General features: G+C 36.5%; 1 protein-coding gene across 1 annotated transcript in view; it reads left to right on the plus strand.

Annotated features, from left to right (window-relative positions):
- LOC149538694 (photosynthetic NDH subunit of subcomplex B 3, chloroplastic-like) overlaps positions 1-18,636 on the plus strand; it is a 73,425-nt gene that overhangs the window by 22,520 nt on the left and 32,269 nt on the right. Inside the window, exon 4 of the mRNA XM_089800026.1 lies at positions 18,017-18,079. Coding sequence (XP_089656152.1) covers positions 18,017-18,079 — 63 coding nt within the window. The remainder of the gene's footprint in view (positions 1-18,016; positions 18,080-18,636) is intronic.

An 18,636-nucleotide genomic window follows, 5' to 3' on the forward strand; every position in this document is an offset into this window, starting at 1 on the left:
AGTGCGACTCCAAAATTGCACAAGAATTCATTCAATAATCCACCATCCACAAACTTAATTCAAAACTTCATTTATTTACCATTGGAAGAATAAAATACATCATAGAGCATGGGATATGCAAAATTTAAAATATGTATATGAAAATTGTCCCTTGGCTTGATTTACACTCTCCTACTTATAAAGAATGGGGGGGCATTATTAACCATCGCACCCTTTTGAAACTAATACCTACCCAACATTAAAGATTTAATTATATTAAAATGCAACCATTGGTAAATAGTCGTAGCTTCCATCATGCATAATCCCCCCGAACTCTCTTTTTTCATGTAGTCGTTTCCTTAAAAAATGACAGACAAAACGCAACCTAGAGCATCAAAGTGACGGGGAACAACCTGGAGCATTCTGGTTGCACATGAACCTTCCTAAATCCTTACCGTTGAAGCCATTCTGCACTTCGTTTATGTCTTCCTTTCCATAGGGGGCTTTTGACGGGTTGATTTTATCTGTGCATCGGGAGTCCTTGCGTGGCCTTCCTCAAATAATTCTGAATATCCAAAAATCGATGGCAATTCTAACCGAATATCATCTTTTTATTTGTTGCCACAAATCTCACAGTTTGCCGTATATCATCCAAACTCTTCTATTTTTTATCTTAGCAAAAACAACACCCTGTAGATGGCACTCGAAATGAATATTCTTTTCTGGACACACATGACATACTCTAAACTGCTGGCTTATTTGTTCTTTATCTTTTATGGCACATGGTCTCCTTTTTTAGTGCATAGAAACTCCCAACTGTCATAGAAACAATCTCCATGGGCGGTACATGCTTTGTGTCATAGACGGAGTTTCATCTGAATAGATAACGTTGGTTGCTATATATGCTTCCATATTTCTCCATACGCCTCTTGCGAACATCCTCTTCTGCTATCCTGTTGATAATTTTTGTTGTACTGAGAAATCTAGAAATTTTGCCATGGTTTTGCTGCACATACATTCCTCTGCAATAAAAGAGAGCACTATTAGATTAATGAATAATAATACAATTCCAAATCCTTTGCTTTGCTGGAAGAGAATCAATTCACTATTCATGAGAACTGAATATCTGGGAATGATTACTCATAGCCTTCATGTATATCACTTGATTCTCAAATTGTTGCTACTTCTTCCATGCCTTGATAATAAGTTTTGTTTGGACATTACTCTCAATGGTCTTCACAACTGCATTTGAAAAAACACTCACATCCTTAGGCACACCGCTGAATAGCCCTACACATTTAGGGGGAACCTAGACAAAGACATGTTAAAAACACAACTTGTATCTTGTGAGTTTCAGCATCAAAGCTTTAACATCCCTTGGTCATTTTTTCTTGAAATTCTCCAAGTCTTACAGTTCTGAAGTAGGACCCCTTTTGGCTACTTGTATGCCTAAAATGTGAGCACACTTCTATGAGTCATTATATCCAAGATTACTCAAGAATAAGGTCTTGAATGGTGGCTCATAGCTCTCTATTCATGGAGTGCAAGGGTTTGTAATGGAGGCCCTCGGTTTGACCTAGTTTGTGCCTATGCAAGTACACCATGAAACAAGAGATTCAAGGATCCAAAATGCATGCAAATGGAGATGAAAACTAATTTATATGATAACAATGCAAAACAATGCAAGAAAGGAAATGTAATAACAACACAATACTCATCTTTGAAAAGAAATATGGATCTAAGCTAATATGCAAATGCAAGGATGAAACCTCATGATGGAAGCCATGGATGCAAGAGAGAATAAGACAAGAAAGCTCAAACTCCTCTTTCAAAAATTGCTCTCCAAACCTGCAGCATAACAATAGAATAATAATGGATGTCTAATTGTGGATGTATGATGTCAAAAATGAGGAGAAGGCTCTCCCTTATAAAGGAAAATATGGAGGTGATAGGCTTCTCACAACCAATATGGGATAATAGAGTTTGATCCATGTGAGACAAAATTCCACCAATGAGAAAAGAGGAGTGTTTGAGAAGAAAGTGGAAAGAGGAAAAAGAGGATTCCCACTTAGACATATGTGCATTTAAGTGTAGAGAAAATAAAAAAAGATTTATTTAATTTTATATTTATTTTATTTCCTTTTTCATCACAAAGAGATATTTAAGTGGGAATTTTATTTAATTAAAAGGGAGCAAGTTTTTTTAATTAAATAGGAAATATTTAATTAAATTAAAAGAGGGGTTTTTCTTTTAATTAATTAAATGTGGATGAATTTAATTAAAAGAGAGGTTTTCTTTTAACTAAATGGGGACCTCTTTTATTTAATTAAAAGGGAGATTTTCTTTTAATTAAACAAGACTTAGGATAAAATGATCAACCTTAGAAAAATAAATAATCGAATTTGATCGAGGAAATTGATTTGAATTGATTTATTAAAATATTGCAAACCATTGATTCAGGAAATTTGATAAATTAAATAATGGGGGCCCATAGTCTAGGTGACCATTTTAGGGTGCATACTCTACTTACTCACATTGGTAGAGTGCTAGGTGTAGTTGTTGTTGATGTATATATTGTTGTCCTATGATATGTAGGTGATAGAATGTTCCTGGAGACGTTAGCAACACCTCAACATGAAGAGCGGAAAAGAGATTAACAAACATCATCCAAATCAATAAGTAATCTTCCAGACTAGCGAGATTGGGACAAACTCCTGAGCATATCATGGTGCAAAGGCCTTTGCACTTTGTCAAGACCGGGCTCTTCAAAATAGTGCTTCATATGTGCGATATGCAAAGTGAGTGATACACAGAACCACTATCGTTATGATTGATTATTGTGTCTTCTCGGTAGTGATCGTACTCATGCCATTATTCATATTATTCTTTCACCAGTCTGAAAGTCATCTTTGTGCTTTCTTAATGCACCTTTCTCTTTCCGATAACTTGCATATATAACTAAAAAAAATTCTTTCTCAATGTGCAACTTGGTGAATCATGTGCCCCCTCTAGTATGGATTCTCGGTGATTTGGAAAAACTAAGAGGAACAAGCTTGACGAAAACTCCCTCAAACTGCCACAAATTAAGACTGGGCTTCTTAATTTGAAGCATGCTGAAGATGTAGATATCGGACAATGAGCTTTCAAACAAAATATTAATGGAGTGTCATTAATATAGATAGAGAAGTCCTTGAAAGGTGCTCCACTTATTTCTTCTCGAGGCTTTGACATATGCGTCCTCCATAGTCCACAGTTGTATAGACTTCTGACATTGCTCACCAATATGTCTAAATACATCCACTGCTGCGATTCTTTAACATGCTTTGGCATCTTAGTTTTGACATTAATGATGAAGATTAACAATCTCTTGAATACATAAGTCTCACTCCTGAAATGGATGCCCTAAATTTTGCCAAAAAATAAGCGTCCATTAGTACACACTGCAAAAAACATATTTCAAAATAAAGAGGTAGGGTATGAATGCCCTAGCTCCTATGACTTCCAATGCCCTCCACCACAACTTCCGTTTAGCAAATTTTGATTCCATGGTTAATAACACCTTAATAAAAGGTAAGGGCATTGTGACGGAAGAAGAGGAAGACTATTAAGATGGGTAGTTTCTTCTTCAAAAATGATAATAATCTCTATATATTAACTTGTTTACGCAATCCTCGTTTGGTTCTTTTTTCTTTATAATAATACATATCTATAGTTTTACCATTGCTACACTATCTTAGAATCTAATTAGCCATGGGCGATTCTATCATCTATGTATTTGTTGATGAATTTTGCCTACAGGTTTCTGGGGTTTTTGTAATATCATTGAGTGCAACCTCAGAACATGTTTCTTTCTTTCTTTCTTTCTATAGTACATGCATCTCCAACCATATCTAGTCATCAACTTAGTCGGGCCTACCGGTCCGAGAACCATCCTGAACCCCTAGGTTCAAACTAATAGCAAGACAAGAAGTAGGCTGGTAATGACTCCTCAGGCTCTCACATTCCTTAAAACGGTCTAATCTGAGAATATATGCCTAAGTCCATGTATCGAGTCATCCCATGCATTGCATAAAGTACAGGCACCAGCTATACACAAACCACGACCTGGTTTTCTCTTCAAGTAAAGTAAGATGAGAAGTATGAGTTGAACTAAGAGAGTTATTTTGAATATTTTCTGAGGTAGCTTTTAAGTTAGAAACTAAGTTGCTGGTTTTGGCTTGGATTTGAATTTGAATTTGTAGGTTGAGCATTTTTTTTGGGTGGATTTGGGTCGCTTTGGGTTCAATCATGGAGTGAATGATATCATATACCTCACCCAAGAAAGGCCTATCTGTGTCAGTGTATCGAATAATGCTCAACATAGGCTCTGTAAATTTGAGGAGGTACTCAACACAATCCCACTAAGAGTCATCTAGTATTCTTGCCTTAATGACAACTACCCTTGTACTACTAAAATTGCTTCCATACGCTCCAATTAGCATTGATTTCCATTCTAGTCAATGCCTCTTTATCCTTTACAAGGCTTCTCAAATGTTGAAGGCCAAAGAGATCTCAACAACCTATTTCAAAATTAGAAAATGAATATTATCAAAATTCACATTTAAAAACTTAGAAAGTATACTAAACTAAAGTCTATAACATACTTAAAATTTAAATAATTTAACTTTAACTTCAAGAGCCTAAGTTTCGAGATTTGCCTAAATACAACTTGCGACATACTGTGGTCCGCAATGATCATATATTTGTTTGATCCACTCAACTTTCTTGCCATTTTTTTCAGCATTAGGTTGAGTGAGTGGACAACATAAGGTGTTCGAAGAATGTGTTTATACTTTAGAGCACTCCTTAGTCAATAACCTGACAACCCTAAAATGTTTGGCATTCTCTATTATCACTTGAAGAATGTTTTGAGGGCCAACTTTCTCAGTGGCTTGAAAAAGAATGTTTGCAATAAATGGACCATCCTCCACTTGCCCTTTACAATATATTGCTCTAAAAAATATTTCAGCTCTTGTGGACACTACATTAACATTGACCAAAGGGCAATTTCTTGCATCTTTACATTGATCAAATACCATATAATCATAGATCCACCTATTTTGATACATAAATCCCTAATGGGCTTTAAGGAATCCTCTACAAGTTTATCTCTTTGTTCAATGAAGTGGTGCATACCTTCTAAACAACCTAGGCCCTTGGATGCCCTTGGAGCCTCATTAATTGATCTCACCATTATTCACCAATATGGTGAGAAAATAATATTGAATGCCAATCCATTTGCATAGATACATCTAGCTATGTCTTTCTCAGTAATGTATCTAACCTCATTGTGAAATGACTTTTCCAAGGGTCCCTTTTCTCTCTTATTTGTGACTGGTTCTTGAGGAATACACAAGAATGGATGGCCCTCTACAGGTTGTTTGGGAATTGAAGCCGTAGTGGCCTTTGATGCCTTCTTACTTCTATACATTTTGGAAGGATGAATAGTTGCATTCATGGCTTTTAATGTTTTTGATTAAGGAAAACAGGAATTAACAGGGCCCTGAAACCCATACAATAAAATAATCAGACATAAAGAGAACGCTTAAAGTAGCTACAGATACTAAAAGCAAACAAATGAAACATCTCCCCACATAAAAAGGCAGGAATTGGAAAAAAGCCAAGGAGAGAAGACGAAAAGCCAGGGGCCATCCAAGAAAAGCCAGGGTGCTCAGGAGATCTCTCTTGGCATTTCTATTGCATTGATTTCTAGCTCTGACAGTCTACCCGCCGCCTCCTTCATTTCTTAGTGCTCCTGGTCAAGATCCTAGGTATCCTTCTTCCTCATGCTGGATCTTGTGTGCTTCCTTGAGCTATCATCAAGGGTCTTTTCCTTGGCGCTGTGGGGGGTCAAGTCCTCTTCCTTGCTGGTTCTGATGAGAATCTTGATATTCTCATTGGCTTCTTTTAGACTATTGTAGCTTTGTTCTACAATGATTTGCATAGAGCTCTCCATTATTTGGACCCTATTTTTGACCTCCTCCACTCTGTCATCCTTGCTCTTTTCTTCCTCTGAAATCCTGTTCTTCAGGCTATAGTTCTCTCTTTCAAGGCTGCACACCCTGTACTTGAGGTCTTGGATTTCATGGAAAATCTATTTGGTAGTGTGGAAACTGTCGACAACATTGTTCTTAGCATTGTTGATGACGTCCATATCTGGGTGCTCCTTAGCTGTGTCACTGAAAATGACCAGGTCTGGGTCAATTAATTCCTCATTTTTATTTTACCTTCATCATCCTCTTTGACTTGTGTTCTTATTAATTCTCTGTTAATCCCCATCTTGGCCAAGGTAGTGTCAAAGTTTCTCCACACCACATTTCTGTCTCTACCTGTGATCGAGCACTTGTATTGGCTGGTACCAAATTCCTCAAAGCCTTGGTTGTGGTCATCTCTCTCGCCTTGATTGAGATAATCTTCCGCCCCTTCCACCTCAACCCCCTGTTTCTCCTTCTTAGCCTCAGGATGTTTCCTTTTTTGGCCCATGGATATATTGGTAGAGTCCTCTTTGCTTTTCGGAATTTTGATAGTGATGGTATTCTTTCCCTTTTTTCTCTCCATTACCTCCCCTTCCCTAATCTCCTCATCGCCTTCAGCACTATCCTCCCCCGTGTCCATGCCTTCGGCTCTTTCGTTATAGTCCTTGTCAGAGGAGGAATCAAGGTCGTGCTTGGGATGAGGGGTAGTATTCCTTTTATTTTCCCATTTGATGGTTTGTTTCCCAGAGCCTTCCTTTGGAGAATCATCCTTCTCCAAATCAGTGTGCATATCAAGGCTATCTTCGGTGTCCGAAGGCAAATAGTTCTCCTCCGACTCTTCAGAGTCTACTTTGCCCTTCTTACCCTCCTTTAACTTAATTTGTTTCCCCATTGTCCTAGCTTTAAAGAACTCATAAATTAAAAGTAACAGCACCTCGTGGAGTGCCGGATTCGTGGCTGTTAATATTATAGCTTCAGTCGGATTGAATTGATCTTGTAATAAACTATGTTAATCAGTTATAATGATTACTAAGTTAAATATTATTATCCATAACAAATAATCATTAGAGAACTATATGAATGTATGTATATGTGTGTGTGTGTGTGTGTCTATATACACTTAATTGTGTGTACACACACACACATATTTACTTCATAATTAATTCATCTAATGGTTATTGCAGAATAATAATTAGTAATTACTGATCAATTTACATAAATCTGACTGACCGATTACATAAGAATCAGTTCCTTACATCTATACCAAAGGTGAGCAAATCATATAACAGTGATAACAAACGTTATGTTATAAGCAGCGATTACCAAAGTGGAATATAAACAGCAATTACCAAAGTGGAATCAGCATTTCGCTTTGTGCCGTGGGTTATATTTTCTTAGGCACATCCCATGTAGGGACATGCCACGTAGAGACATGTCCCTGCATTCAACATGCCTCCTCCCTCCCATATATATATATATATTCTCTAAGATCGCTGCAGTTGAAACAGTACTATTACAACTGCAGTGATCTTCACTTAACATTTCTGCATTTTTAATATTGTGTTAAACTCAGAAAATATTTACAGTGGTGCAGTCAAGATATATTGACAAAATTCTGCAAGAAGAATTTAGGAGATCACACTGCAGTGATCTTCACTTAACATTTCTGCATTTTTTATGTTGTCTTAAATTCAGAAAATATTTACAGTGGTGCAGTCAAGATATATAGACAAAAAATCTGCAAGAAGAATTTAGGTGATACCATTAAGAAGAAAATTAAAGTTAGTGACCATATCACACAAGGGATACATATCAAATTGAAAGGTATTAATTACATCTGATCCTGTTTCCTTAACAGTGGCTGCTTCATCTGCTTGCCTTTTTTTTCAATAATATTTTAGTACAAAAGATTTTTCAAGAGGGTTTTAGGTAAAGGCTATGTCATGTCTCCAATTTATGCCCTTCCTTAGTGACAACATTTCTAGCAGGGTTGGTCTATTATCTGGTTCCCATAGGCCAGCAGAGCGTAGAGGGAACCAACCCAGGGACTTTGAGAGTCATGCATGAGCTTCCCAAGTAGTTTGGTGCAGTAGACAACAGTTTCCTACAATTTAGGAGGGATTCCTAATTTGTAGGGATTGACTAGGAGTGGTCTAGGAGGCATTTGGAGACCTCGGCGAACGTTTTGGAGACTTAGAGTGCATCTCCTATTTTTTAGGAGGCATTCCTATTTTTTAGGAGGAACTCCCAGTTCAGTGATAGTTCTCTCAGAGTGCACACAGCAGGGGAGTCATTGGGACTCCATTTTGGTTGATTGGGGCTGTCTCCTACTTTTTAGGAGCATCCCTAGATTTTAGAGATGGACTACCAGTTGACACATCTTGTCCGGCATTAGTCACAGACAGGTGACAAGGTCAGATTCATGTTTGATTGGTCATTTTGGGCCTTTTGGGACCATTTGGGAAAATTTTAATATATTTAAATATTTCCTAAGTTGGTGATTAAATAAATTAAAATAAGGTTAATAATATAACCATTTTGGAGTAATAAGGGGATTTTGGCTTCAGTTGATCAGGTACAGCTATGTGTTATAGCTCGTTGGAAAGGCCTCGAATTATTATACATGATTTTTTACTATCTGTAGACTTTTTGGTGCCTTCAGCTATGGAATTTTAATAAAGTAATGTTTTTCCTATAGCATGGACAACTTTAAATGGGAAAATGTTATTTTATTATATTTTATTTAAAGGGCAAAGTGTAATTTCCCTTTAGGGTTCCATTTACAGTTGGAAGGGGATATAAGGAGATGGAGACCTAATTTCTTATTATCTTTTGCATATTCAAAAACTTGTTTTTGTGAATTGGCTCTGCGAGAGCAATTCTTCATCTGGGACGCAAACCCCAGGTTCTGGATTTGCTGGGACGTAGCCCTCAACAGTTATTGGCATTGGATTCTTCAGACAGTGTGCGTTGCTATCAGGGATAGAGTACGCCATTCTTTATTGTGGATTCAGGTTGCAGATTTATGGTTTCAGCGTTGCAAATTGATTCTTTCAGCTGGGACGTGATTCTTTGCAGTCTTATGGCTGCCATTTGTAACAGTTTGGCATCATTGTTGGATGTAAGCTCTTTGGAACTGCATTGGATTTATTATTTGGCTTTATAAATTAGAAATTTGCCTGGTACGATTTATAGCAATTCTGATTTGGTTCTATGTTCTTATTTATTTTTAGTCTCCTCTCATGTTTATTGTTCATTATTCATTACTATTGTGAAAACTATCAAAAAACACAAAACAAAAACAAAACCTTCTGCAACTTCTCTCTATTCTCAAAGACCATCAAAGAAATCACAGGAAAATATAGTTTATTAATTTAAAAACTACAGTAGATCAGCAAGGGCATCTATCAGGGATCTTTCAATGGTATCAGAACCTACATCCTGCCAGCCTGTAGGGTTTGTGAGAAATTGTCACCACAGATTTTGGCATCTGGGTACTGGATAAAAAGTTTTGATAATTCATTTCAACATCTGGGTACTAACTAAAAAGTTTTGATAATTCATTTTGGCATCTAGGTATTGGATAAAAGGTTTTGATAATTCATTTCAGCATCTGGGTACTGGCTAAAATTTTTTGATAATTCATTTTGGCATCTAGGTACTGGATCAAAAGTTTTGATAATTCATATTAGCAGTACAGAGTTGATTTTTGCTCTGGCATGTTAGTTTCAGTTGGTCAGCGTGGTAGTTCATTATGGAAAAATTGTTAAGAGATATAACCCTGTGGAAAGAATGGGAACAGTCACAACAAAAATTCAAGCTTCAATTGCAGCAGTTCAATGATTCTATGTCAAGGAAATTTGGACATGCTAGTGGATCATCATCTTCTTCTAGAAAGGATCCATTGCCACTAGATAGGAAAACGGAAGTAATTAGCATACTTGAAGAGTATAATACTCTTCCTCAATATGTTAGGGAGAACTTTCATTTCAAAGATTACATTGACATGCATCCAAAAATTTGTCATAAGGTTAAGTTTGCAAAAAAGGAATACCATGCCATAGTTGATGATATGTTTTCATGTGAGAAAGAAGATTTGTGTCAACCTATCCATGTTCAGGATAAAAACACCATAATGGATCAGTCACTTGCAGGGTATGCAGAAGAAAGGCATGAAGATGTGTTATCATTTGAGTTGCAGCCTATGAAAAACAAAAATCAGTCATCATGTGGGATTCCTAAAGAAGAAATAACTCTAGATCAAGAGGAGACACATAGCACACTATTGATTCATCAAGTTGATCACAAAATGGAAGAGATTACAATCATGGATCAGTCCATTAGGGATGCTGAAAGCATGTCTCCAAGGTCTGATACCTATTCTAATTTTTTCAACAGTAGCTCTAGTCATGTGGTATCATCCATTTCATATGAAGGTAATGAGGTTGTTGAGTCTTCCTATGATGGTACTCAGGTTAAGTGTGTTGCACATGAGATTTATATTGTGGATTCAAATCACAAAGGTTCTGATTGTGTTTACCCCACCTTGGAAGATGTGAAAAAGGCTCAAGACATGTGCAATGGATGGTCACATAGAGCTAAGAAGGCCAAGATGCTTGCTGCCCAAGGAAGACAACACTTACAAGAGGTCAAGGAAAGATGCAATCAGCTTGATAATGCAAGAAGACAAAGAGAGTCATACATTAGATCCTTATTTCTTCCAAGGGAAGAAAGTGAGGATGTTGAGCATAGAAGGGAAGAGCTTCTTGAGGTAAGTCCATAAGAAGAGCATGTTCAGATGTGTGAAGAGGAAAAGAGTTATGATTTAGAAAACTCAGTTTGGTCTAGTTTGTATCATGCAGTTTATGACGTTCCTCTTTTAAAGAGCTCCTTAAAGGCTCCAAACAATGATGATATTAGTTTCACACTTGATGGACCAGCCACAAGTGTTATTTTCATTTGTGTGGAATGGAACATTATTGATTCTGATTTGGTTAGTCATGCATCATCTACAATGGAAGAACAATTGTTAAGATCATATGAAGCATCTTGTCTTAAAGAGATGATTAGAGAGACTAAGAGGCTGCTTACTAAGAAGATATTGCATTTTGATAATGTTTGGTTTGTTTGGCATACTACACCTTGGAGTTTGTTAGTAATGGAAAACATATCAGTTATGGAGATAGAGGTATGGATCAAATTTTGGACAGCTAAGGAAGTTAATGGGACATGTTATATTCATTTGAACACACCCCATGGACCAGCACTTTTAGAGGAGTTACCTACCTTGGAAGGAGAGGCAAGAGAAGACCGCAAAAACATTGTGGAAAGGTATGAACATACTTCTGATTTTCTGACTTTGAACAGCAATTCTCTTTCATCTCATGAGTCAAACTTTGAACCTTGGGTTGGTTACATTCAAGTTGGAGTGTTCAAGTGTGAAATTGATCCTTCCCTACCAAGAGTTGATGACATATTAAGTTGCATACCTAGTGGACCAGCCACAAAGAGCCTGTCTTTGTTGAGAATTAGAAACATCTCTCAATCATCAATGGGTTTATCACCTCTTCCATATGATAGGGCAGCGATGTACCTTTTGATTGAAGATTCAGACTTTTAAAATATTACATTGGGCTTTCAAGATCAGAATATAAGGGACTTCGTTGGTTACATGGTTAAACAAAACATTTACTTAACAACCTTTAATAAAGGCACACTAATTTGGGAAAATATAGGTAAAGTTGCAGTAGCTGTTTGGAGGACTTGGAAAAGTATTCAACAAACTTTCCTTGCTGATGATTGGCTCATTTGTGAATTTCTAACAACATTGGTTGTTGGTACTAATTGTGGCTTCATTTGGAGTGAAGTTCTTAGTTGGTTAGATGAGGTACAGTTTCACAACAACAACATAATGAGTATCAACATGCCGGAGGGATGTGTCAGTGCAAAGATTTGGGATCTTGGCATCAACATGTGTTGGGCATTTTTTCAGTGGATTCATGTTGAGTTGCTTCACTTTTGGTATACAGATGTTTACATTAGAGTAGCGCAGTGGTTGGGTGGAGCAACATTTCTCAGATCGATATGGGATTCAGAAATTGATAATCCTACAATGTTGGGTACAAATGACACATGCTTTGGTTTTTCTCATGATGGCATACATACTTCATCTTCAAGTTTGTCATCTACATCCATGGATATGGCAGTGGTATCCTTGTTAATTGGTGATTCCATAGTCTTCGATTCCTTATGGACTAGTGGCTGTCCAAGCTGGAATCATTTACTACTTGACTTGGCATTGACTACATCCATGATTTAGTATGAGGGCATTGAGGAGTGTTTCTTTGGGACATTTGTTGTTTGGCATTGGTATGATGACGTCTATGATATCATTCGAGTTGCTGGTCAGAATTATAGCAGCATTGTTAGGTGGTCATGTGGGTTGGAATACTGGTTTATGGGAGTTCACTTTCACACCTTGCTGGTCTGCTTCATTGTATGTATGTTTCATGGAGTGCGGTTGAGATACTTTTTCATCTCATTTAGTACATTTGGTCTGCTTCATTGTATGTATGTTTCATGGAGCGCGGTTGAGATACTTCTTCATCTCATTTAGTACATTTGGTATTTTGGTTTGGGATCCGGGCCCTGGTCTCATTGATACATTGGTGCTTCAGGGTCCTAATGAATTGCTTTACAACTTGTGGTTCACTAATATTTATATTAGAGTGACGAAGCGTCAGCATAGTGGTTCCCTTTTGAGGCGGATTTGGAATCCTGGAATCACTTGGATTTGCAGTTCAATAGTTGAGGATGTGGAAGCCAATGTAGGCTTACTAGAGTTTCCACCTTTAGTGTTCCGGTTTGGTTCTTTCAGAGAGCAGTTCATTGAGGAGTTGACAGAGTTGGTACAGTATTTGATTGCTCTTCCTTCAAGGGGTTTACAGGAGGTTACTTGTTTGGGTGCAGTGCAGGACAATGTTTCTAGAGGATGGAACTACAAACCTTCCAGGATGGCTTGGGACCCTGGGATCATTCTTGGTTATGGTATGCACTTGCCTGATGTTTGTGGAGTTGGATTGACATTGCTTGAGGACAAGCAATCTTTGAGAAGGGAGGACTGTCATGTCCCCAATTTATGCCCTTCCTTAGTGACAACATTTCTAGCAGGGTTGGTCTATTATCTGGTTCCCATAGGCCAGCAGAGCGTAGAGAGAACCAACCCAGGGACTTTGAGAGTCATGCATGAGCTTCCCAAGTAGTTTGGTGTAGTAGACAACAGTTTCCTACAATTTAGGAGGGATTCCTAATTTGTAGGGATTGACTAGGAGTGGTCTAAGAGGCATTTGGAGACCTCGGTGAACGTTTTGGAGACTTAGAGTGCATCTCCTATTTTTAGGAGGAACTCCCAGTTCAGTGATAGTTCTCTCAGAGGTGCACACAGCAGGGGAGTCATTGGGACTCCATTTTGGTTGATTGGGGTTGTCTCCTACTTTTTAGGAGCATCCCTAGATTTTAGAGATGGACTACCAGTTGACACATCTTGTCCGGCATTAGTCACAGACAGGTGACAAGGTCAGATTCATGTTTGATTGGTCATTTTGGGCCTTTTGGGACCATTTGGGAAATATTTTAATATATTTAAATATTTCCTAAGTTGGTGATTAAATAAATTAAAATAAGGTTAATAATATAACCATTTTGGAGTAATAAGGGGATTTTGGCTTCAGTTGATCAGGTACAGCTATGCGTTATAGCTCGTTGGAAAGGTCTCGAATTATTATACATGATTTTTACTATCTGTAGACTTTTTCGTGCTTTCAGCTATGGAATTTTAATAAAGTAATGTTTTTCCTATAGCATGGACAACTTTAATTGGGAAAATGTTATTTTATTATATTTTATTTAAAGCGCAAAGTGTAATTTCCCTTTAGGGTTCCATTTGCAGTTGGAAGGGGATATAAGGAGATGGAGACCTAATTTCTTATTATCTTTTGCATATTGAAAAACTTGTTTTTGTGAATTGGCTCTGAGAGAGCAATTCTTCATCTGGGACGCAAACCCCAGGTTCTGGATTTGCTGGGACGTAGCCCTCAGCAGTTATTGGCATTGGATTCTTCAGACAGTGTGTGTTGCTATCAGGGATAGAGTACGCCATTCTTTATTGTGGATTCAGGTTGCAGATTTATGGTTTCAGCGTTGCAGATTGATTCTTTTAGCTGGGACGTGATTCTTTGCAGTCTTGCGGCTGCCATTTGTAACAGTTTGGCATCATTGTTGGATGTAAGCTCTTTGGAACTGCATTAGATTTATTATTTGGCTTTATAAATCAAAAATCTGCCTGGTACGATTTATAGCAATTCTGATTTGGTTCTATGTTCTTATTTATTTTCAGTCTCCTCTCATGTTTATTGTTCATTATTCATTACTATTGTGAAAACTATCAAAAAACACAAAACAAAAACAAAACCTTCTGCAACTTCTCTCTATTCTCAAAGACTATCAAAGAAATCACAGGAAAATATAGTTTATTAATTTAAAAACTACAACAGATCAGCAAGGGCATCTATCAGGGATCTTTCAGGCTACCTTTCAACTCTTGGCTTACCTGTATAAAACTGATTCCATTCAAAGGGATAAAACAAAAATGCACCTTCACTCTATTATAAAAGCTTTTACAGCTATCTTTGCAATGGCTGCAAATCTAAATGAAAGATCCACCTAGTAGTTGCTGAAGCATTTCCACATATCTCCATAGGGGAGAGCCCGGGTGTGTTTCAATCCGGGAGTTCCTAGTGCTAGAAGCACTTTACATTCTATGAATCTATCAATAACATACAAAACGGCAAACTATAATGAAAAATAAAATCAAACTAGAGAGTTCATTTCATTTTGTAAACAATACAAAGAAAAATTTAAAAAACAATCAAAATCAACAAAAACCTACCCTTTAGAATAGCTCACAAACCAGCTTATAGCATGCAACCATGTAGGAATAGTTCACAACCCAGCTTAGAGCATGCAACAATCACCCTTCAACACTCCTTAAGAAATGGCAAGCAAACAAACATGGAACAATCACCCTTCAACACTCCTTAAGCAATGGCAAGCAAACTAGAAAGTTCAGCAATGGAAGCAAGAAGTTTCTTTTTTGTTCACAAATACACAAATGAGATTTGTTTCACTTTTTTAATGGTCTATTTTAGGGTTGGAGGGTTGAGTTGACCAAAATAGACAACTAACAGCTTTAATAAAATAAAGAGTATCAAAAACTTGTCAAATTTTGTCTAGGTTCGGCCATTGATGTCAAAATTCTCTTTGGGTCTGATAGAGAGAACCCACAGGCTAGATGCGAGACCCTACTTGGACCTGGAGTAGACCACATCTTGACCTGAATTCGAGCCTAATTGGACCAGACTGAAATTTTGAGATTTTTGGGAAGAATTTGGTAACCGGGGTTGGAAATGTTTTGGTTAGTTCCTACCTTTTTCAATCTTTTTTTTTTTTCTAAAGTTGTGATTTTGGATAAGTGGAGATGGATGATAACTTATTGCAGGCCAGAAACAACTTATTAATTGATAGCTAGGAGAGTACCATTCCTTGAGAAATGGTGGTGCCCAAGACAAGGAACATGGGGCTACAAATGTAACTATTCTTGTGGCTCTTTTGTTTCACAAATGCCTCTTGATGAGATAGGGGTAGCTTGCCATGTTGCTGATCACCATGATTGCAAATATTTGTATCCTCCCTCTTTTAAATGTTTAAGCAACATGTCAATTATAATAAAAAAGATGCTGATAGAATGGCAATAGGCTTGGATAGATAATATTAAATCTCTGCCCAGATCTAGATTTTTTGGGCTGGCTGGTTTTGTCTTATTGGGTCTGGATTTTCAATTCCTAGAAAATTTGATTGATTATTTCTCAAACCTAGTAACTATGGTTAATATGATGATTGATTTTCATCCACTGAAATCAAGAGTAAAAAACTTAAACAAGTAAAGTAAATTTTGCAATAACATTTATGGTATAAAAACTAAGCTACTAGGTTCGCCAGTTCCAGGGCCTAGTACTGGTCCGGTTCGAGTTGGGTACGAGTCATGGGTGGGTTTGACTACGGTTCATTCTTAGGTGAACTAGTTCGTCTAGGACAAACCCAAGACAAGGCTGAGCATACTTGGATGATTGACGGTGAATTGGGGCGAAAGTGCAGAAACTAAGGTTTTTTTTATTTGCAAGGTTGTTGACAATGATAAACTGTTGCCTCTCTGTCCTTCATTACTGGTTGTGCAATATCGAGTAATACTAGCTTATCTACCTTTAAAACAAAAACAACAGAATATGTATAAAACAATTTCTCATATACCTTTATGAGGTATCTATTGCATTTATTCATGAAGTATGTTTCTATTGATCTAATTTAGAAAAACAACTGTCTAAACAAATAGTTTAGTGGTTGTAGAATATTGAATAACAGTGATAATGCTAGTATATATTTTTTGAAAGTAAATTTTAGTTTGTATATTTTAATTTTGAACTTGAAGTCTATAATCCTATGATTACAAGTTTATGGCATTTTTGTTAATACTATGTGACATTCTTATCTTAATTCATGCTTCGAGGCTGCATATATAGATTTTTTTTTACATGTTTTTGTACTAACAAACGCAAATCGCATTTCAAAAATTTGTATCTAAACCTGAACCCAAACCAGCAACTTAGTATTAAAAAAATTGTTTATCTTCTGATTGAGCAAGTAGTAGGAAAATTTATAGCAACTTGCCTACTCCATTTTGTAGTTTTTTAAAATTACTTTCCTAATAAATGAACACAAATGTTTCTCAAATAAAATATACTTCCATGAAGCAGGAGTTTGTTTTCAAAGAACTATGGTTGCGTTAAAATCTACTTCCAAGATGTGTGGCACTTAAAATCATTGGCAATGCTTTTAGTAAAACAATTGTTATATGGAACCTAGTTACACTTAGAGGTTAGATTTTCCTCATTTCATTGGTGCGTTTTTCCCCCTAGGTTTTTTCTATGGGGGTATGGGGGCAGCATACCCAAGATGGGGTTAAGCGGCACTGCTCCTTGCACGAAAAATGACTTTATTATTGTAAAAGGTGTTGGTAGCTATTTTTCTATTGGATAACATATTCTAACCCTAATCTTGTAACACACATAAGACTTATTTAAAATGACTTAGGGTTGGGGATTTCTATATGATAATTAAGTAGCTTCTTGTAGCGTATTCAGTTGCAGGGAATATATATTGTAATCAGATTGAATCACTGGGTAATAATATTGGACTTTCTGTTCGATGGACGTAGCCCAAGATTGGGTGAACTGAGTTAAATCTGTCTTCTGTTCTATTTTTGTGCGCTTTATTCCTTTGCATTGTTGGCTATATTTCTTTGTCTCTTATGTTCTATTTCTGTGTGCTTTATTCCTTTGCATTATTGGCTATATTTGCATGTAACTATTATATTTATGTCTAATAATCTTAAAAAAAAGTGAGCATGCAATTTGTACTTCGGAGATTATACTGTATGTCTGGCTGTTTGTGTATGTTTCTCTAATTCTATAGGAGCATGTTAACTGTGTTTAGAGAGTGTATCTTTATTAAATTTTGTATATAGATTCTTACTAGGCACAAACCCCGAATATAGGATCCTTTGTAATCATGTGTTTTCTTATCAGAAACATTTTGTTTTCAAGCTTAAAAATTAGAATCAATAAATAATAAATATGGGCCAAACATGTTTAGCATTCCTGTTTTTAAGGCTACCGCAGTCCATAGTGATAGATAAGATTCTGAAAAATATCTGTGCCAAATTATTTTGAAAAATAGGCATCTAAGATCACATTACAAATCCGTCATCAGGATGAAGATGCGCCATCTGAAAAACTGACGTCACAAGAGAATTTAATCATGTCTTTCTTTCAGTTGCATGTTCAATTTTCAAGTTGGAAATCTATGTTATGGAAGGTTCCGATTCAATTTGTTTCAGTATCTTTCTGCAGATTTTACAAGGTGAGGAGCTATTAAATGAGCGGACAAGCACAGAGAAACGCTATCTAAAGAAGGTATGCATGCTTTTTCCTCTCATCTAAATGTTTTAGTGCATTATGCAAAACATTTATGGCACAAGCGAATTGGAAGCTCTTTAGATAATAAGAAAATTATATTGCTAGGATGATTCATATAAAATTAATATGTTGGAATAGGCAGATGAATGATTTGGTTTCAGGAATTCTAGGTTGACTGGCTTTTCATGTATTTATAACCATTGAAGATTTGTGGCTATTATTGCACAAAATTCATACATATATTCCACTACAATAAATTTAAGTGGATCTATAGGTTGTTTAAAGTTGTAGCTTCAGTCGAATTGAAGCATGTAGTAAATCAGAATAGAATATATTAATACATGTATATTTGCATATATATATATATATATATATATATATATATATATATATATATATATATATATTGCATATACACGCACGCACACGCACACACACACGCATGCACGCACACATATAACTGCATGTACTTATATAATTGATGAACAAACTAATATGATTTACTATTAAATTCCATAACAGTTCAATCTCATTTCTGATCTTGAACTTAACCG

The sequence above is a fragment of the Cupressus sempervirens genome, chromosome 9 (assembly GCF_028749045.1).
Source record: "Cupressus sempervirens isolate cs-2001-9-10 chromosome 9, ASM2874904v1, whole genome shotgun sequence".
In the NCBI taxonomy this organism is placed as follows: domain Eukaryota; kingdom Viridiplantae; phylum Streptophyta; class Pinopsida; order Cupressales; family Cupressaceae; genus Cupressus; species Cupressus sempervirens.